At 41.6% G+C, this 22164-nt stretch overlaps 1 protein-coding gene across 3 annotated transcripts in view; it reads left to right on the forward strand.

Moving 5' to 3' along the window:
* The window catches only part of LOC138980066 (proteoglycan 4-like), a gene marked incomplete at its 5' end in the record, with an annotated part of 113132 nt that continues 90968 nt past the window's right edge, over positions 1 to 22164 (forward strand). For 2 of the 3 annotated variants that reach the window (XR_011460228.1, XM_070352864.1), the window contains 5 exon segments: positions 1 to 465; positions 13213 to 13436; positions 15533 to 15653; positions 20212 to 20385; positions 21502 to 21678. Coding sequence is in view for 2 of the 3 variants with exons in the window: in XM_070352864.1 (XP_070208965.1) it covers positions 13287 to 13436; positions 15533 to 15653; positions 20212 to 20385; positions 21502 to 21678 (622 nt within the window). 3 annotated transcript variants of the gene reach the window in all.

Consider the following 22164-nt stretch of genomic DNA (forward strand, 5'->3'; position numbering starts at 1 on the left):
CTCCGTTGCATTGAAAAGCGGGGTATATAATTAATAAGCAACGCCTGTACAAGTTGTGCACCACCTATTAACAACTGCCAGTTCTTGGCGGGTCGGCGTGCGCATGTATACGGCTTAATTGCGCTTCATACATAAAAAAAAAAACACCCAAAAAACAAAAGCCTTGTCACTTCTTGGCAGGGCCATCTTCACTCGATAAAGTTAGGTGACGAGATTGCAGTGCATGTGTGTGTGACGTGTGCGTGAGCCAATCAATTCGATGATTTTTGCTTGTAGATGTTTTTGTGGCTACTCGACTGACCTGTGTTTAAACCGACATCAAGTTTGGTGGACTGGTTTTACTTGAAGCACACGCGAGCTGAAATCGTAGACTTTAGAGGCCGAGTGAAAAGGAACAGAAATTGGAGAAGGTGGTTTTGAGTTTGCTTCCTGCTGAAAAAGAAAAACTGCTTCCATGCTTGCCCGGTAAGTCTGTGTCTGTCAGTCTGTCTGTTTGTCTGTCTGTCGGCCAGACTCTCTCTCTCTCTCTCTCTCTCTCTCTCTCTCTCTCTCTCTCTCTCTCTCTCTCTCTCTCTCTCTCTCTCTCTCTCTTAGAAGTGATTATTACATAAAGATGTTTTATATATATATATACAAACAAATATGGAAAAAATAACCAAAACAAGCCTTCACGTTTTCACCAATATTTCGGCCTCGTGGCCATCGTCAGGGTGTTTTAAAAATATAAAGATATTATACGATCGTTAGGCTTCTATGCTATCTTCGTCTGAAGCGCGGGGACCTGTTATCTTCCGTATTCACTTTAACGACTTACCTTTTCATCTGCCACAAACCGTAGTTCAATACCGTTGGATAGCTGAACCCGTTTTACACGATTACACCCTGTCTAAAGCACACCGACTCACCGACCCACACACTAAAGGGGGATTTCGTGAAAGCTAATAAACTTAAAATAAAAAAAATATATAAAAAAGTGTACCCCAACTGAAAATGCACACTAGCTCGTGTTATTAGTTTATTCAAGCTATCTATGTATAAGTAAAAGGCGTTTGCGGGAGTGACGATTTTCTTTCAAGCGGTCCACGCGACAGCCGCACAAAGCAGCCTGTCCCGAAAACGGACCCGACCGGCAAATATACGTAAGGATCCGAAAATATTGTTCGAAAATAACTCTGTACCGTTTTTATGGGTTGTGGAAGAGTTGATTTCCCTTGTTTCCATAGAAACAATGAGACTGACAAGCCTACAATATATGTCACGTGTAGCTTGCCTCAGTGTTTCTATGAGAAAAAAAACCCAACAAGGATCGATAACTCTTGCACAATCCATACAAACCCGACAGAGTTATATCCGAACTTCGTCTATTCTTTTTGCATGCAAAAAAAATCACGAATTGTGCCTATTCTGAATTTCTGTCGATTTTTCAATTGCGGGAACCTTACATTTTTAACGAGTCGATTGTTGGGGTACTCTAATTTGAGCGGCTGCCAATGTGACCTGTGTGACAGAAATTGTCACTGCCAAAAGCGTGCCACACAGCCAAGTCAAGTGCTTTTTACTTTTGGGCTTAAATATTTTTTTTTATAAAATCACGGAATTCATAATAACTATGTGTGCTTTGTGTGTGTTATAAATACCTTGAATTTCCGGCAAACGCGAGCACCTTGCAACCCTTTGCAATACTGCTAAACACACACACACACACACACACACACACACACACACACACACACACACACACACACAAACACACACACACACTCACACACACACACATACATCACACCACAAACACACACACATACATCACACACACACACACACACACGCACACACACACACACACACACACACACACACAAGAAAAGCACATTTCGTGTTTTTTGGTTAAATTCTCTAAAACACACTCGGCTCAAATACAATCCATTTGGCAATCATCTCAAGCTCTTAGTTTAGTCGTGACTTGGCGTATAATAGAGACCCTCATGGTCATTTTTCGTCAAGAATCTGGTTCACCTTCCTCATGTTTATACGCCCGTACTATCACATAACCTGAACAACAGTTTTCTTTGTCTGAGAAGAAGAATGTATATATATATATACATCTTAAACTCGATGCTGACTTTCGTTATTGCGCCATTTGTCAAAATGATTAATTAGTTTTAATGAACCCTTTTTATTTGCAACAAAGGGCGAGGATTGTCGTGTACCAAAGTAAACCAAATATAATTTTAAAATATATATTTTTTAAGCGCTTTGTTACCTTTTGCTATGATATATACTCGGCCATGAATTTACTCCATTTTATAACACCTCATGTCCTAAATATTCACAAGAACTGGGGAAAAAAATATTAATTAGTATAGCACTGCATTTGATTCGTAAATATTGTGATAGAAGGCAGAGGCAAAATTCTCAATATATTTTGGATAGACTGCATGTACTCACCACAAATAACACTGTTGTTCAAGGCCGGACGAACACTGTCCCGAGATACAGACACGTTTCTTTATTGCACTGATAGCCTAAGGGGCGAAACTTCTCCATATTTGCAGAACACTCCCTAAATATCGTAATTTGTTCTTCTACATGGCGAGTGATGTTGTCATTGTAAGGTAGCAAATTTTGAATGAGCTCTGTGTTGATGTTATATTCGGCCAAACGTGTCTCCCTGCCTGAAAGACTGTATCGCATGGATTTGTTCTACATTGCCACATCTTCTTGCATGATAACGAACAGTTATTAGTGGTATGTTGACAGGATATCCGAGGTGTTATATATTGATGCTAACATATGCCAACTGTTATGTTGGTCAGTCAGTTTCCTCTCTCTCTCTCTCTCTCTCTCTCTCTCTCTCTCTCTCTCTCTCTCTCTCTCTCTCTCTCTCTCTCTCTCCGAGCTCTCTCCGAGCTCTCTCCGAGCTCTCTCCGAGCTCTCTCCGAGCTCTCTTTTTTTTGGTCTCTGTCTGTCTGTCTCTCTCTTTTTGTCTGTCTGTCTGTCTGTCTGTCTGTCTGTCTGTCTGCCTGTCTCTCTCTCTCTCTCTCTCTCTCTCTCTCTCTCTCTCTCTCTCTCTCTCTCTCTCTCTCTCTCAGTCTTCTGTTTCGGTGTGTCTGCCTGTCTGTCTGCTCTGCATCTGTGTGTGCATCCCGTGTTTAATTCAGAGGCGCGGTACAAATATACCGACAAAAGAACAAAAGAAAGCATCGGTTTTTCCTTGTTTTTTTCCCTTAGATGTATATGTGAATGTGTGTTGCCTTTAAAGGCTGGCACCATATTCGTAGCGTTCATTAATTATTTCATATTGTTTACATGTGCCAATAATGTTATAAAACTGTACCTAAGTGGATATAATAACAATTGGCTGTAGCTTTCGAACACAGAAAAAATTATTTCAGTATTGAAAAGTGGTGTTGATCATAGTGTCGAATGTAAACAGAACAGTCTCAAACGCCATCTTTGGTTTACGAAACGTCACGAAGTGACGTCAACGGTCTAAAACAACGGTCTAAAACAACAGTCCTGGAGAACTGTTGCTAAACAATGCAATAAAGAATTAATTATTTCTCGTAATTGGTAAGGACTTCAAACTTAAAACTTTGCAGGAAGCTTAATTTATATATCCCCGCAACGATGGGAAAAGCCCTGGAAGTAATTAAACTAATTAAATAGGACTATGTCAGCCTTTAAACAAAATGCATATCAACCATTCTGTTAAAAAACAAAAGAACCAAGAAGCGGTGCGTGCGTACATCAGGCTCTCTCTCGTGAAATAACGCCGGGGGTCCAGGGGGCCGCGTAGGGGGGGGGGGGGGGGCAACGCCTCGAGAAGCTGAAGCATTTTGGCCTTGTAAATATGAATGTAACCCCCTCTGGTGAAAGATAAATTGTTTGTGCATGTAAAGATAAACACCATTTTGTCCCTCTCACCTCCAGGGGTTAAAATATAAAACATGTTAGTTACAGCACGTGTACGGTTCACACAATTACAAGCACTAGAAAGCAATGTTATAAAAACAAACAAGTTTTGTTTGTTTTTTGTTTGAATTGTTTGCTTTCGCGGAAATCCGCGAAATCGCGGAGAGTTGGATTACCTGCTTCACGCAAAACCTAGGGTTTTAAGGAAACTTAACCGTTCCATAAATCTACGTACACAATCAGTTTAAGAAAATACCATGATAAGCTTTTATACCCAAACTTGTCATTTTGTTTGCACTTGGCATGAGTTTCTCTTATCAAACACTGTGACACCGACATAGCACCTCCGCGTCGGTGACCCAATTTACCGACGTAGGTCAACAGCAAACTGCACAATCTTCATACACATTTACCTCATCTATTACTCTTTCTGAACCTTTGAAGGATTTTCCCTTTTTAGTGGTGTCGCAAAACAAGCATGTTAGTGTTTTTTTGTATGAAAGTGAATAGCTATATGTTCCATAATTATTCAAAAGCTACCCGATCACGCGCGCTTCGAAGGAGGACGAAAAAGACTACCCATGGACAACACACACAAAAATGCAAATTCTATAATAATAATAATAATAATAATAATTAGGATATTTATATGGTTACATCCTGATACAGTTCTAAGCGCCTCACAAAGACATACATAAGTAAATTATTCTGTACACACTTCAAAATCAAATAATGATATACACTGAAAGAAACTAATGCAATTTACAAAGTTTTCAAGCCACATTCATACATTTTAAAATACAAAGCACACAAGTAAAAAAAAGTTATTGTACATGAATAGCTCAGCCACTATCGCAGATAACACACACACACACACACACACACACACACACACACACACACACACACACACACACGCGCGCGCGCGCGCGCACACACACACACACACACACACACACACACACACACACATACACACACACACATGTAAAAGTATAGGGTGCTTTTTGAAATCCCAAATAGCTATACATTCAACATTAAGCATGTTAGCTCAGTTAGCTATACGTTCCATATTCAAAATCTACCCGGCCGGTCACGCCTTCAAAGGGGCGGGGGGGGGGGGGGGGGGGGGTGAGAGAGAAAGGCCTGCGCCCACCCATGCACAACGAAGAAAAAAAGCTGTACTTTTTATAATGTAAAAGAATAGGCTGCTTTTTAAAATCCCAAATAGCTATAGATTCAACATTCTACATACATGTATGCAAACATGTTAGTTCAGTTTTTGCAGGTACGTTGCTATACGTTCCATATTCAAAATCTACCCGGTCGATCACACCTCGAAGGAGGAATGAGAGTATACCAATGCACAACGAAGAAAAAGTTGCACATTCTATAATGTAAAAGCATATAGGCTGCTTTTTTGAATTGCAGATGGCTAGAGATTCTGCATTAAATATGCATGCACGATATAGCTTTTTGTGCAGGTACAAAGCTATACGTTCCTTAGTCAAAAGCTACCAGATCACGCCTCCTACAATTAGGTCGAAAAGGCCCGCCCATGCCATGCACCACGAAGGAATGCCCTGCGAATTGTATAACGGAAAAGTATAGGCAGCTTTTTTTTAAATCGCAAGTATAGCTAGAGATTCAACATTTAAACATGCTTGCATGATAGCTTTTCGTGCAAGTACGTTGCGATACGTTCCATATTCAAAAGCTACCGGGCCGATCACGCCTGCTAGGAGGAAGACCAAACCATGCACAACGAAGAAACAAGTCGCGTAAGGCGAAAATACAACATTTAGTCAAGCTCAGTCGAACTCACAGTTCATGAAACTGAACGCATTGCATTTTTTCCGCAAGACCGTACACTCGTAGCATCGTCTGTCCACCGCTCGTGGCAAAGGCAGTGAAATTTATTAACAATCCAGAAAAGCGCGGCAGCGGTTGCGCTGAGGAGGATAGCACGCTTTTCTATATCTCTATTCTTTTAAACTCTCTGAATGTGTTTTTTTAATCCAAACATATCATATCTATATGTTTTTGGAATCAGGAACGGACAAGGAATAAGATAAAATTGTTTTTAAATCGATTTCGGAAATTTAATTTTAATCATAATTTTTATATTTTTAATTTTCAGAGCTTGTTTTTAATCCAAATATAACATATTTATATGTTTTTGGAATAAAACAAATGATGAAGAATACGATAAACGTAATTTTGGATCGTTTTATAAAAAAAATAATTTTAATTACAATTTTCATATTTTTAATGACCAAAGTCATTAATTAATTTTTAAACATCCAAGCTGAAATCCAATACCGAAGTCCGGCTTTCGTCGAAGATTGCTTGGCCAAAATTTCGATCAATTTGATTGAAAAATGATCGAGGGTGTGACAGTGCCGCCTCAACTTTTACAAAACCGGATATGACGTCATCAAAGACATTTATCGAAAAAATGAAAACAACGTCTGGGGATATCATACCCAGGAACTCTCATGAAAAATTTCATGAAGATCGGTCCAGTAGTTTACTCTGAATCGCTCTACACACACACACACACACACACACAGACACACACAGACACACACAGACACACACACACACACACAGACACACACACACATACACCACGACCCTCGTCTCGATTCCCCCCTCTATGTTAAAACATTTAGTCAAAACTTGACTAAATGTAAAAAAAAACTGTACATTTTCTAATGTAATAGTAAAGGCTTCTTTTTTAAATCGCAAATAGCTAGAGATTCAACATTTAAACATGCTTGCATGATAGCTTTTTGTGCAAGTACGTTGCTACACGTTCCAGGGCCGGACCCAGGGGGGGGTTCCAGGGGTTCCGGAACCCCCCCCCCCCCCCCCCTGGAAAAAGCATGTACCTTGCTTTGAGTGGGTTTTTTTTAGTTTTTTTTTAAAATAAATTTTGTGTGTGTCTCTAACAAATTTTATTCAATGTGAAATCCGATGAGAAAAAGGTACCCCCCCCCCCCCCCCACAATGCTGCTCTTAACCCTCAAAACAAGGCCCAGAATGCACCAGATTGCACAGATTTTAACCGTTTTTCAAAAATTTTCCGGGGAGCATGCCCCCGGACCCCCCTAGTTCGCGCGCCTGCAAAGCAGGCGCGCGCTTGTGGCTTCGCCACTTCGCTGATTTGCCCCCCCCCCCCCCAAAAAAAAAAAAGGAGGAACCCCCCCCTTACAACTCATTTGGTCCGGCCCTGCGTTCCATATTCAAAAGCTACCGGGCCGATCACGCCTGCTAGGAGAAAGACAGGGCCCACCCATGCACAACGAAGGAACGCCCTGTAATTTGTAGAGGGTAAAAGAAAAGCTTGCTGTCTACATGCACAACAAAGTTAAAAATGCATTTTTTGGCCCAGATAAATAACTGCATATTCCACATTCAATAGCTTCCACTAACACACGCCGTGGGGAGAAGAAAGGATAACAATAATGCACATCGCGGAAAACTGAAAGTCAAATTTTCTATGAGGTCAGAAGTTCATTAATTAGACGTGGTTTACGACCATCACATGCAGTCGACGCGCGGTGATACAATCACCCATTGGGCTTTCCCCAAAAGCCGATGCTACTAAAAATAGAATGGGTAATTCTGGGAAATCGTTCACTGTACTCGATAATAATGCAACCCTTTGAGAAACTCGATCTTCAATACATCACTCAAAAACTTTGGAATTAATTAAAACAAGAAATTCCTCCGAGGTAGGAAAAACACCCCCGTTGGTCAAAGGGAAATAACCATTCTCACTGCCACCAACTGAGAAGGTAATTTCCCTTTGACCATTAATATGTCCCTCTATAAGTCCTTGTAGAATCTTAATCCACCAATAACTCCCTAACCGTGTGTTTGACTGGTCCCAATTTTTGTAAGGACCGTCTCAGGAATGTATAGAACCTGTTCACCAAGTTTGGTGACGATCGGTCCGTTCATTCTTGAGATCTATATGCGAACACAAACACACACACAAACAAACAAACACATCGACCGAATCCTATACACACCCCTATACTGGGGGTGGAATGAATAAAATACAAGAATTACGAGTTCAGAAATAGTTGGATCATTAAACACATTTTTTGTTTAAATGTTCTTGACTGCTGAGAGATTCCAACCTGTGGCCACCAACGTAACTAATTGCGGGCTGTCGATCGCTTCACCAATTGAGCTTACCCGGCTCATTGTCCTCTTGGGTAAAAATACTAACTATGACTTCGAATATGGTGTTAGTATCGACTCGTCGGTTTCCGAGTTTCTCTGTTTGTATTTGTGTACTGTACGTACTGTCGATCTCACTGTTAGATTTAAGTTCAGTTGCTAACTGACCCTATGCTCCCGTTCAGTTCGTATCAGTTTGGAATGCAAAATCAAGTAGGCCCCTAGCCTTAATTTCAAGTGTGGTTGATATTATGTTGGCAGTCTAGCTCCGAAATGCATTGATCAATCGCTGAAAGGCGCTGGCTTCATTTCACGAAAGGATGTCCCTACCCAGAATTCCAAAGGGTTTTGGAGATTTTGAAGATTTCGTTCTGGACGATGACTCCCTATATATATGGCTGGTTTATTGTATAAAAGGGAGAAAGGTTCTACCTTTTAACTCGTTTTGAATTAAAAAAAAATCATTTTACAAACCCGTTATTCAGGATATAGAATACAGACTTATAATTCTTACTAAGAAACATCTGAACTACTTTTCATTTTAACGAATTCCACAGAGCATCATCATCTCAACCTCACCCCCTGCCCTCCTCTTTTTATTTTTTTTGTATTTTTTTTGTATTTCTTTTTATTTTTAAAGTGGACAAACACTTAAGTCCTTAATGGCAAAAAACCGTAGGACTTTTAATGTCAATTTTACTACTACTATAAAAGGGAAGCAAGCGGTTACAAACGGGCGTCGACAGAGGCAATGAAGGGGGGTACTTATAAGATCGTAAACCTATGATGAGGTAAATAGAGTACAGGCTGCTTTTGAAAATCACTGAAGTTCAAATCGTACCCTGAACTTCATCAAAACATGGCAAAGAGAACCTTTCATTCGTCACATGGAACCTTGGGTAGCTTGGAGATTTGTGTACATCAGTGTGAGGTTCCCGTTGGACGTTAGGGAGCAATTTTAATTTTTGTTTATTGTATAATTTTACTTTGGCAAGGAAAATTGGGGGAATCCCCTCGGAGTTTTATGTGTATTGTTATTACCCTTTTATTGACAGACAATGTGGTCGTTAATAGTTTAACACTGACATGCTGAGGCGAACAGACAGTGAATCTTCAAGGTCGTTTTGAGATTATTCACGAGTACAAATAATTGCAAGAAATTGTCTCGTGCACCTTTTAAGGAAGTCCACAAAACAACACCACCACCCCCCCACCCCCCCCCCTCCTCCTCGCGAGTCTCGTTTCCCAGACCCCTCCACAAAAAAATCTGTACCACCATGACCCATTGTTTTTCTTTTGTTTGTTTGTTTGTTTGGGTGTGTTTTTTAAGCCCGACCGCCCCGCTATACTTCCTCTTCAAGTTCTGACGTTGATTTCAATGTTGTGAATAATTTTCACGTGCAAACTTGAGCCTCTACCATACCCCTCCCAAACTCCAAACACCTCAATCCGTGCCCCCCCCCCCCCCCCCCACGTTTCATCGAGTTTGTTTTTCTTTTTAACAATAACAATAGCAATAACAATAACAACACTTTATTGTCCATTCAAATGTTACATACAAATGGAACATTTTCTTCGGCACACCCTGCCTGCCTGTAAACGATTATAACAACAATTGGACAAAAGGACAACACACATTAAACATAAAACATAGGTTCACGTATGTAATAACAAGCACACCTATCATACTTCCAATAACACTGACCTAAAGTGTTCTCCGTGTCATCTTTAAAGTGAATACATTTACAGATAAAATCTAAATAAGGTCACACGTCTATTAAGACTATCACAATCAAATATAATATTGCACTATATAAATTTACCCTCTTGGGGGGGGTGGGTGGGGGAGGGGGGGGGGGATATTAATTCCGCTCGACTGCCCGTCTATATTTCCTCTTTCTCACGTTAATTGTCAGTTCTTAAGAACAGTGGAACGTATTTTGTTGATAGCAAAAATGTGTATCAGTAAGTTTAGATATGGTAGGCCTATTGATTTAAATGTAATGTTTAATTGCGAATTAGGGTTGAGACGTTTGAGTATTTTGTAAATGAAAATGTTTAAGCATATGCGTATGTATGTGTGTGCGTGTGGATCCATGATTATGTTGATGTCGCAAATGTTGACACCGCAGGCACAACAGCATTGATTAATACATTCTTGTCCATTTATGTATTGTAAGAAATCGCGCCAATTAAAGTAAGTGTTAAATTTGCTGTACCACAGATTAATATACAGTTAAACATACAGATACCAAGTGTGTTATATAATGTTATTGTTTATCGATTAAAAGGGCACGCGTCTTCCCAAACTTTAAATAAAAATAAAAAAATTAAAAAAATCTTCATAAGTGACACCTATTAAACAGTTCAAACTCTGCAAAGAATGTTGCAACGCCATTGATTTTTAGTATGTGTCCAAGTAAAAGCAAGCTCTTATTCCATTTGAAACACCAGGCAAATAAATATGTAGCGGTGAACATGAAAAGAAAAAAAAACACCCCAAAAAACCCACAACAGTGGAACGCTTCATTAAAGGCAAAAGCTTGTTCTTAATATACGCTACCTGTAAAATGACACGTCTTAACCTTATAAAGGCATCAAAAGTCTGACGATGTTTCTGGGTTCCAATCTGGATCTCTGGCACCATTTCGTGCTTTGTGTTACTTTTTGTGTGAGCATATTCACGTCGGATTACGCAAAATGTGGCTCACCAAGGTGAAATTAGTCCTGGGAATTTGAGTTGCAGTCACGTTTAGGACAAATAAAAACATATGTTGGTTTAGGGTAACCCGACCGACCCTATTTTTTCCATCCGACCTTAACATTTTTTTCATTTCAAAAAAAAACCCCAACTTTTGGCACATTTTGCGAACCATACCGAGACTAAGGGAAGTAACCTCCTTTAAAATCGACAAGATTTAAAAGAATATATATATATATATATATATATATATATATATATATAATTGCTGACTTTCAATTGTTTCTTTCACTAATTCTGATGTTTTATATATATATATATATATAAAACATCAGAAATTGTGAAAGAAACAATTGAAAGTCAGCAGAGACTTTCTTCCGAGATTTGTTAAAATCTCTTAGCAGAGAAAGAGAGAGAAATAAGTATCCCTTCACAGACAGCCTATTGGGAGCATCAGACCCTCCTCAAGGGGGACCGAGATTTACAGAGCAAAGTCCAAGGTAATCTAGTCCTGAGGAGGACCATTGTATTTGTACCTAGACCAGACACGTGTTTCGACACTATTGTGTCTCATCAGTGGTCAGGTGGTACTGATGGCAAGAGTTGTCAACCCATGGTATCCAACTAAGAAGCAAACCATTCTCTGAATGGTAGCTTCTGTTGGCATGGGAGACTACCCTCATCTGACAACCCCAAGAGGATATCTGTGAAGGGAAACACTTTGATTAAAGGCCAAAGTGTAGAATTGATATTTATTAAGAAAGAATTTAGAAATTTAGACAAGTTTTAACCAAGAAATTAGGTTAAAACAAGGGAAATTTAAAAAAGCCTAAAGGGAGGTAACTCTGTACCAGCCTGCAGATCCAGAAATGGATACGCGAACAAGTTAGATCTAATTTTGAAAAGGTTAAACAGGAAAAGCGGTCAACTTTTCACTGCTGTTCAACACAGGACTTGGTAAAGAAGAAGTTTTCTGCTTTATTCAATTGGATCGCTTTAAAGGCGATGCAACTTTCACGGTGACCACATTATAAAACATTAGAAATTGTGAAAGAAACAATTGAAAGTCAGCAGAGACTTTCTTCCGAGATTTGTTAAAATCTCTTAGCAGAGAAAGAGAGAGAAATAAGTATCCCTTCACAGACAGCCTATTGGGAGCATCAGACCCTCCTCAAGGGGGACCGAGATTTACAGAGCAAAGTCCCTTTGTGGGGGACGTATATATATATATAAAAAGCCGACCTACCGACTCTATCTTTTTGGGCCACGTTACCCTAAACCAACATATATTTTTTGTTTGGCCTTGCCACCAGCTCTGTCCAGGCTTTTACATTGAATAAGAGCATTATTTATCTTCTTTTTTTTGCCAAGCACATCATTGTGGGGCTTTTAATCAGTAACATGCATCCGTCTACAATGTATCATCATTCATTCTTCAACTTGTATATCAAATATGTAAATGGCAAGTATACAAGACATATATATATACAACATTAGGACATAACCGACAGACGGACATATAACATACCGTTCGCCTACAAATAAGGCCAGAGCAACATGACATGCAGATTACAATACGGATAAAAAGAAAGAGAGAGAGAGAGAGAGAGAGAGAGAGAGAGAGAGAGAGAGAGAGAGAGAGAGAGAGAGAGAGAGAGAGAGAGAAAGAGAGAGAGAAAGAAAGAGAGAGAGAGAGAGAGAAAGAGAGAGAGAGAGAGAGAGAGAGAGAGAGAGAGAGAGAGAGAGAGAGAGAGAGAGAGAGAGAGAGAGAGAGAGAGAGAGAGAAAGCATTATTTATCTTGATCACATGCCAAAAATATTCAGTTCATCTGCTTAATGGGCACAGTGGGATTTTATTATTTCGTAATTGACACCTATGTCAATCTGCTAAATTCCTCACTCTGCACAATTTGAGATTTCAGGAACCTTCCATGGTGACACGCCTCAAATGTGAATAGTTTTTGAAGGGTTGGCCGAGAGCTAAGGCCAACAAAAAAAAAAGTTGGTTTAGGGTAACGTGACCCATAAAGATAGGGTGGGTAGGTCGGCTTTTTTTTCTTCTTTTTTTCTTCTTAAATTTAGTCGATTTTAAAGGAGGTTACTTCCCTTAGTCTTGGTATGGTTTGCAAAATGTGCCAAAAGTTTGTGTTTTTTGAGAAAGAAAAAACAGTGTTAGGGTCGGCGGCAAAAGAATAGGGTCGGTCGGGTTACCCTAAACGAACATGTTTTTTTTTATTTGGCCAAAACGAAAAATAAGATCGGTGCTCGATCAGTTTCGGATGACCCCCTGTGATCTCCAGATAAGAAACTTCCAAGCTAACTCGGCACAGATTGCAGCGAGGTCCGTATATTCAAAGGGAATTTGTCTTCACATTTGTCCTTCTTTTGTCTATGTTCCTCAGAATTCACGACTGAAAAAACAACACTATAGCAGCAAAGTGCATGCGTGCTGTAGCTGAAAATACACAGAACCGCCATGTCAAGTTTCGAGTTCGTTTTCAACAAGAAGGATGAATACACCGCCAAACCGTTGTCAGACCGGTACCGAGATCATCTGCCCATGTTGGTTGCCGTCTCCAGGGGTTTCTATGGCAACAGGGAGGAAATGACCTTCAGCACGGGTCAGGTGAGATTAATTTATTCAAGTATTAATTAAGACGCCATTTTGGGAAAAGTTTTCTGGCGAATTTAACCATGAGAAGAAACCCGAAACAGATAAACTGCTCACGTTCCAAAATCTAGACCAAAAAAACACACACACACAAAAACACATAGCTCAGTTGGTAGAGCACTGGACTTGTGATCGGAAGGTCGCAGGTTCGAATTCGGGCCGGGACGGACACGGGTCAACTTTATGTGCAGACCCAGAGACGGAAGCCATGTCTCACCCCCGTGTCACCACAATGGCACGTAAAAGACCTTGGTCATTCTGCCATAAGTGCAGGTGGCTGAATACATCTAAACACGCAGACACCTGGGTAGCGTGACCGACTCCGTTGCTGCTAGCTTTCCACTGGGAGGAAGCGACCCGAATTTTCCAGCGATGTGACAATAAAGTAATGAAAATGAACGAAAAGAAAATGAAGAAATCGCAATAGCAGCAGCGCCAGCTAGAGGCAGCATTTAAATAATGTAATTTGAATACAATGATGAATCACGACTCATGACATCCTCAGGTCGAATTGTAGCCTACACCTACTCAGAGAAGTTCTTTGATTATTATTTTAATTCTTTGTATGCATGTCTCCACCAAGACCATTAGGTCAACGTGCTCGTTAATTGTTTGCTTTGTCTAAGATTAAACATTCAATACACTGACCTTCCTTGGTTTATGTGTTTTGGTGTGTGTGATTTTTATACTTTGAGAAGTCAAAGGGACCTCCACTTAACTGTGAGGGGTCCTGATTTGGCCTATATGGTCCGCTGGACCCAAAAAGCAACAACTAACTAACTAACTAACTAACTAACTAACTAACTAACTAACTTCACTGTGATTAAGATACACTTACATTCATTTATCTTTCATTCGTGAGAGAGACCTCCAATGTCATAACTAAGCCATATCTTCACACGTGTTTTTTATGTTAATAAGGTCAACGGGTCAAGCTTTGTAATTGGCTATGCATGCGGAACTACTTTTGCAAGAAAATGGTGGCTTCAACGATCTCAACAACAAAATCAATCCGTAAATAAATGACTTTCAGGCACAACACACATAAATATAACATTTGTGGATCTAAGAATGGAGGGTTTCTGTATACTACTACTAATAATAATACGGGAATTTATAACGCGCACATATCTCACCACAAGGCGACTCAAGGCGTACTAATACGATGTCAACAATCAACTTTATACAAACAATATATTATCTGGAATGATTCATATATAAAATTCCAGTAGTTTCATAAACGTCTGTCCAATAGTTTTGTGGGATTCGTTGTGCAATCCCCCCCCCCCCCCCCCCCCCCAACACAACACAAAAACCCGCAAATACCGTACATACAAGTAATGGGTGTTTTGTTGTTGCTGTTGCTATGGTGACTGTTTGGTAATAGCACCATGCAACGAAGTGATTGGTTGCGGTGTCACTGCGTAATGTTATTCACAATCTCAGAAATAAACTTCAACATTTAGCGTGGTGATTGCACGTAACAGTACGCGCGTCTGTGATTGGTTTTTAACGTTGTGAAACGAAATGATTGGTTACGGTGACACTGTGTAACGCTGGTTCGTCGGGAAAACAGAAGGGTTAGGGCTAGGGTTAGAGTCAGGGTTAGAACACGCAGCGCTGGTTGGTTGAATCAGCGCTGTGTTCGTTTTCAAATAATTGTGACCCTCCACCACGAAATGAGTCGCATGTCACCTTTGCATGATTTTCATATTTTTACATTTTCCTAAAGAGTTTGTTATGCTCTATCCAGTGGTGAAACCCGTTTTAGAAAAGAGCGAAAACTGTTTGAGTTATAAGCCTGTGGCTAAGGTGACCCTCACACTGTTACCATACACTCCCCGGACTTATATCAAGCCCAGCGCAGAACCGCGCGAGGTGACATGCGACTCATTTCGTGGTGGAGGGTCACAATTATGTGTGTGATTGCACGTTAAATAATGTTATGTTGTCGTGGTATTTTGATTGTACAGCGCTTTGAGCAGGGTAGTAAACCCTGGATACATGCGCTATATAAATATTATTCATTATTATTGAATACTGTGTCGCAGATTCTGAGGCTGCACGAGCTACGACAGCAACAGAGGGCGCTGGTGCATGACGACAAAAATAACACCCTGAGTGTTCCTCTGGACTACAAGCATCTTTTCTTTGTTGGTGATGATCATTCTGGTAAGTTGGCAGTCAACCATTGAAGTCATTATTGGAAACACAGTCCGGCCTTCACGTGGAAATAGTGTTGTTCACCATATCAGATCTGGCCGGACGGGCGCAGTGGCGTGGTGGTAAGACGTCGGTCTCCTAATCGGGAGGTCGTGAGTTCGAATCCAGGTCGCTGCCGCCTGGTGGGTTAAGAGTGGAGATTTTTCCGATCTCCCAGGTCAACTTTGTGCAGACCTGCTAGTGACTTAACCCCCTTCGTGTGTACACGCAAGCACAAGACCAAGTGCGCACGGAAAAGATCCTGTAATCCATGTCAGAGTTCGGTGGGTTATGGAAACATGAAAATACCCAGCATGCCTATATACTCAACGAAAGCGGAGTGAAGCTGACTATGCTCTGAGAGAATAGTTTGGGGAACCCAAATGGGCAAAACGAGCTCACACGTAACCAGAACATTCTGGAACGCTGAAGAAGAAGATGATCTGGCCAGGTTCCGGATCCCCCCCCCCCCCCACCCCCGGCTGTCAAAAAAAAGGATTTAATACTTACTATTAAATGAATAATACATTTAATAATGAGTGGCTGCTGACCAGCTGATCATTTTTAAAATCAAGGATAAGCCATACATTTTTCATATATAATAGCTAAAACTCTTCACATTCAGGAGGGTTTCGCTCCCCAGAAACGGGCATTTTTGTGGCGCAGATCCTAGTATAGAGGGTGGTGTCATAAGTAATGCATATCGGAAGAATAATGAATAATGAAAAATTGATTTAAAAAAAAAGTTGTAATTCAAAACGCCGTACAATACTGAAAAAAGTTTACGAAATACAAACGCAATGGTATTCAAAGCAAATACAAGCATCTAAAAGACAAAGATCAGTTTACAAAACAGTTACTCTGTTGGACGTTCTAAATATTTCAACATTGTCATCTAAATCTGAAAAAACCACGTATGTACGCTAAATCCTTCACTTATTTATTAGTGACTAGATGATTACCCGCTTCGCCGGGTACCGGCTTCGCCAGAAAGAAGTAGAGCCGAATACCAGGCTGCGCCTGGGACCCGGCTGTGCCGGGTGTACGCCGGCTTCGCCGGCGCACGAAGGAAAGGAGATAAACGCGCAAAACACTGGAGACCTTCTAAAAATAGTAACGTGCAGTGACCTTCTAAAAATAGTAACGGAATGGGAATATCCGCGCGCCATACGAAGGAAGGGAGGTAAACGCTGAAAACACTGAAGAAGATAAGGAAGAGTTACTGGTAGTGGATCCAGACAAAAAAACCAAAATCGGTTCAGCGCTGCGCGCTGAGAGCACGTGTTGAAATATCTCATCGACCAGGTTGTGTCCCGGGTGTACCTGAATATGGCCACCAAATTTGAAACAGATCCATCGAGAACCTTGGCCGCGCATCGCGAACAGACACACACACAGACACAAGTCGTATATATATATATAGATGGCATTGCTCGCTGAATGTGAATCGTCTTAACTCTAAATATTTTTATCTCGACCTTTCTTATTTCGTTGTATCTGGACAGGGTGTGAGAAATACACCCCCCCCTCACCCACCCACCCCCCTTCCTCTTCCCTCTTCGCTTTTCTCTCACTGTCTTTGTGTGGCTGTTTCTCCCTTGCACACACACACACACACACACACACACACACACACACACACACACACACACACACACACACAAACACACACACACACACACAGTGTATATACACTATCTTTAGTGTGTCAAGAACAAGTCTTGTGGAAACAAGGAAGTTCATTATAAAATTAAGTGTAGATGGGACATTTCGATCACGCGGGATTTTACTCATTCTACTAATTTGCTTAGCCAATAAACATTAACCTTCCACAAACTGACCTATCACAGGCGGTTATGGCATCACCCCCCTCCCCCCCCCCTCCCCGCTTTGACTCACAGAGATGCTACCCACGCTAAGCGTCACTCCTTGCCTGGCTGTAAATGAAGACTAGTGGTGAAATCGCATCATATCGTCGAGCTTAGTGTTGTGTTTCTCCCTTCATTTCTCCCTCCATCGCTATTCCCGGAGTTTTCTTCGTCTTTGTGCTCAGGTAATGTCCACTGTCTTTGCCTGCATTTGCTTGTTTGTGCGCTAGTAATCAACCTGGCGAAAATGGCAAATCTATCAGCTTTAATTGTAGCTGGGCACTCGATCGGTGCACGTCTGCAATCGGCCATCGAAAAACATGTCGATAGCAGAATGTGTCGTGAGTTCGAGCATAAACAATTTCCTACGGCATGCATATGTCTGGTTTACCTAAGTCACGCCAAAACGCAAATGAACGCGTTTTTGACACAAAAAAAAGCCTGTTGGGGTTCTTTAAAACTGTCAAACCAGGCTAACTGCCCCCTGGACAACTGCCCCCCCCCCCCGGACAATTGCCCCTCGACAACTGCCCCCTGGACAATTTCCCCCTAGGACAATTGCCTCCCGGACAATTGCCCCCAATCATGGGAGGACAATTGCCCCCCGGACAATTGCCCCCCGAAAAATTGCCCCCCCCCCCCCCCGCCGTATAACCGCCCCCTTCTCTTTTGGACAACTTTTATGCACAAAGGCACCGACGAGGCCTTACCCCCCCCCCCCCTCCATACCCAGCCAAGGGTTATAAAATGGCAGTCCACCAAATTTTAAAAAATTCAACTGTTTTATTTAATTAATATACATGCCACTGCGGTGCTAAACTATGTTATACCTAAAAACAACTTTAAATGTCTGTAATGCCTGTACTTTGTGTTTCACCGAGCTTTTAACTACCGGGCACATAAGCACGTAGGCTACTGACGCCAACTTCGCCGCCAAAGGGGCTAACCCCATTGGCTGACTTCCGGAGTGCAGTTGGAGGGCTTGTGTGTGTCAGGGAATGTTTCCATATATATATATATATATATGTATGTATATCTGTATGAGTGGATGTGTTTAGTGTGTCACTGTTGCATAGCTATTTAGCACCGTAAATATAACAAGACTTACGTGCTGTATATATTTGCTTTTATGCTCTCTCTGTATGCATCTGCGTCATCTTGTTTTAACCTTTGGTTTTAAAAAATGGCTCTGAAATAGTATCCCTTTTTACAAAGAATTTCATGCGAAAATAAACGTACACTTTTAAAAGATACAAGATACAAGATACAAGATATTTATTCACCAATTTTGCAAAAGGATTTCATCTTGGCACGGCACGGTAAAAATAAAATAAAAACCAACCAGACACATATGCAGACACACATCACCATGCATGCATACATACGTACATTACACTGTCATGCACACACAGACACAACTCACACACACACACACACACACACACACACACACACACACACACACACACACACACACACACACACACACAATTATTTACATTCTCACACATAACCAGCCACATATCTACATCACAAATTCACATCGTCGCCTTGTAAAGGTAAAAACCATATCAGTTTAAAAGGGGTGCCAGTAATATCAATACAACATTAGTGAATACCAGAACAATACCTAAAATTTATAATCCATTTAAAAGTAAGTAGTACACGTAATTATTATCATTTAGTCAGATCATCACATAAAATTATATAATCATGACAAAAATCCCATATCCCCAACGCTTATTGGAGACACTGGGTCCTAACCCAAACCAACACAAACTATAATTATTGCGTAGAAAAGATCTGAAACTTCTTAACAAACTTGTATCATCATCACTCTTACCCACCCCGTCATCCTCCCTTTGTCTTCACTTTTATCAGCCTCTTAGCGCATCATCAACTCATGTCCCTTAAAAGGAAAATTTCCCGTGATTTGAACCTGCGACCTTTCGATCCAGTGCTCTACCACCTGGCGGCTACCGGGCCGTTGCTAGATTGAGATCATTGAATACAGACGTGTCAAGAGCGCTCATTCATGATGGCGCCATGACCCAAATTCTTACCGAGTGTAACACAATGCCTCCCATAAGTCCTTCCAACATGCTACAGTACTACTAATTTAAGCTTGTAGAGCGCGAATCACAGGACCGTTCCATGCTCTACACGTTGTACAGTAAATTATCCGAAAATCATAATAATATACATTAGTTCAACAATGACAACAAGGCCGGTTGGGAAAATAAAGCGGTTAGTATAGGCAGAGTTTGTGTGAGTGAGTGAGTGAGTGAGTGTGAGTGTGAGTGTGTGTGTGTGTTTGTGTGTGTGTGTGTGTGTGTGTGTGTGTGTGTGTGTGTAGGTAGTTAAGTGGTGAAAAATTACATGCTTTTTCTCTGCCTCTGTACCTCTGTTTCCCTGTGTGTCTCGCTTCATTTTTGTGTTTGTAGCTACTCATGTACACACACACACACACACACACACACACACACACACACACACACACACACACACACACACACTAACAAAAACACACACGCACACACACACGCCCCCCCCCTTCCCTACCCACCACACCACCCCCACATCCACACACATGTTAATTTTTTTTAGCGAAACAGTCCCCCATGTTGATTCCACCCCATTGACATGGTTCACTCTACCAGAGTCGTTCACGCTACGCCAAGTAGCGGAGGAGTACTCCCTGCCCGTGGAGGTTCGTTTCGCCGATCCGCACGTGCACTTTGACAGTGACAGCAACCACTCCCGCAGCCTGGTGACCCTCACTATCATCAAGGTCCACTACGAGACCTACTTTCTGGCCAACACCATCGCCAACGGTGAGTGTTATGGCTGGCCGAATGTCGCGAGCCAACCACTGCTTCTTTTTTTTTATTTATTTTTATTATATATATATTTTTTTAATGTGTGTAAATATCATATAACACCATACTTTTCCTTAAGTGGACAACAAATTGCCTATGAATAGGACAGAAATATTCCTTCCATTCCGCGCCACCCACTGCGGTCGACACTGCCGCAAAGTCAAACCGACATATCGGACACAATTGCGCAGTGTCAAACCGACACATCGGACACAATCGCGCAGTGTCAACCGCAGTGGGTGGCTTGCGACGTCCGGCACGCAAAATAGTGAGGGTTGTTCTGATCAGCGGCGTTAGAAGATACGCAGAGAAGGTCTGCCTCCCGCCGCTTTACGTAGCAGCCACGCGGCAGAATTAACTACGTACAACATGTACAAAGGATGAATATGGAAATGCATCGGATGTGGAATTGCTTCTGTGGCTACAGAGAGGTTTGGGATTGGACAAGCCGCGAGGATGGCGCGGAGAGGTTGAAGCGGTTCTAATTTGTGTGTGTAAAGATTATAAAACTAATAAGATCATTAATGAATAAACGAGGACAGTTGCATACTGGTGCATGTGTGTGTCTCTCTCTCTTCTCTTGGTTTGACTTCGCGAACGAAGAGTCATGAAGGCTTTTCTCGTGGCTGAAGAGACCTATGCAGGAGAGGCAGGACCTGCCTCAACGGCTGCAAGGGAAGGTCTGTGGAGGTGAGAGAAATATAAGTTTTATGCTCTCACGGCGAAGCCATTAGGGGCATGTTCCCGGGTTTTACCCCCATTTTAGATGAGATACACAACAAGTAAATGTTTGGGTGGTATCAGCCATATGCACTTATGGCAGAATGACCGAGGTCTTTTACGTGCCACTGTAGTGACACGAGGTTGAAACATGGATACCGTCTCTGGGTCAAAACACATAAATTTGACCTGTGTCCGTCCCGGCCCTGATTTGAACCCACGACCCTAGGATTACAAGTCCAGTGCTCTATCACCTGAGCTACCCGGGCCTGCGGAGGTGCTAGTGTTGTAGTAGTTCTACAATTTTTGCGGTGCATGTTCCTACCTTCAGCAGTCGTTTTCTCTTCGCAGGCGAAGCTCTAGATGAGGTGATTCCTATCCCCCTCTACCTGAAGGAGGTGACTTTCTGTCCCATCATCGGCGTGAAGGGGCGGGACATTGATGACGGTGGCAAGGCCATGATGGACAGGCTGCTCTGCCGACAGTCACTAGCTCGTGTTGACTTCAACAGAGACCATAGTGATAAAGGTAACCTTTGGTTTCGTTAATCAATACAGCTTTATGCTTGGAAGGGGAACTCCCCTCTTTAGACACCCCCCCCCCCCAATTTAAGACTTCCTCCCTTTCAAGACGTTAGTTTTTTTGATTTCCTATTCATATCCTGTGTAAATGTACCCCCACTTTAAAGAAACTGAACTTGTCAAATCCAGGTGCACGGAGCCCCTGGGGCTTTTAGGCATACCTCAGGCAGCTATCCGTTAGAAGAACTACCACGTTTCATTGACTTGCACCCAAAGAGTCAAGAACTGCGATGTTTTTACGAATTAATTTCGTACTCGGACCCGGCTGGTCTTGCAACCAATTTGGTTGAAAAATGAGGGCGTGACAGTGCCGCCTCAACTTTCACGAAAAGCCGATATGACGTCATCAAAGACATTTATCAAAAAAATGAAAAAAACGTTCGGGGATTTCATACCCAGGAACTCTCATGTCAAATTTCATAAAGATCGGTCC

This window comes from Littorina saxatilis, linkage group LG11, assembly GCF_037325665.1.
Source record: "Littorina saxatilis isolate snail1 linkage group LG11, US_GU_Lsax_2.0, whole genome shotgun sequence".
Taxonomy (NCBI): domain Eukaryota; kingdom Metazoa; phylum Mollusca; class Gastropoda; order Littorinimorpha; family Littorinidae; genus Littorina; species Littorina saxatilis.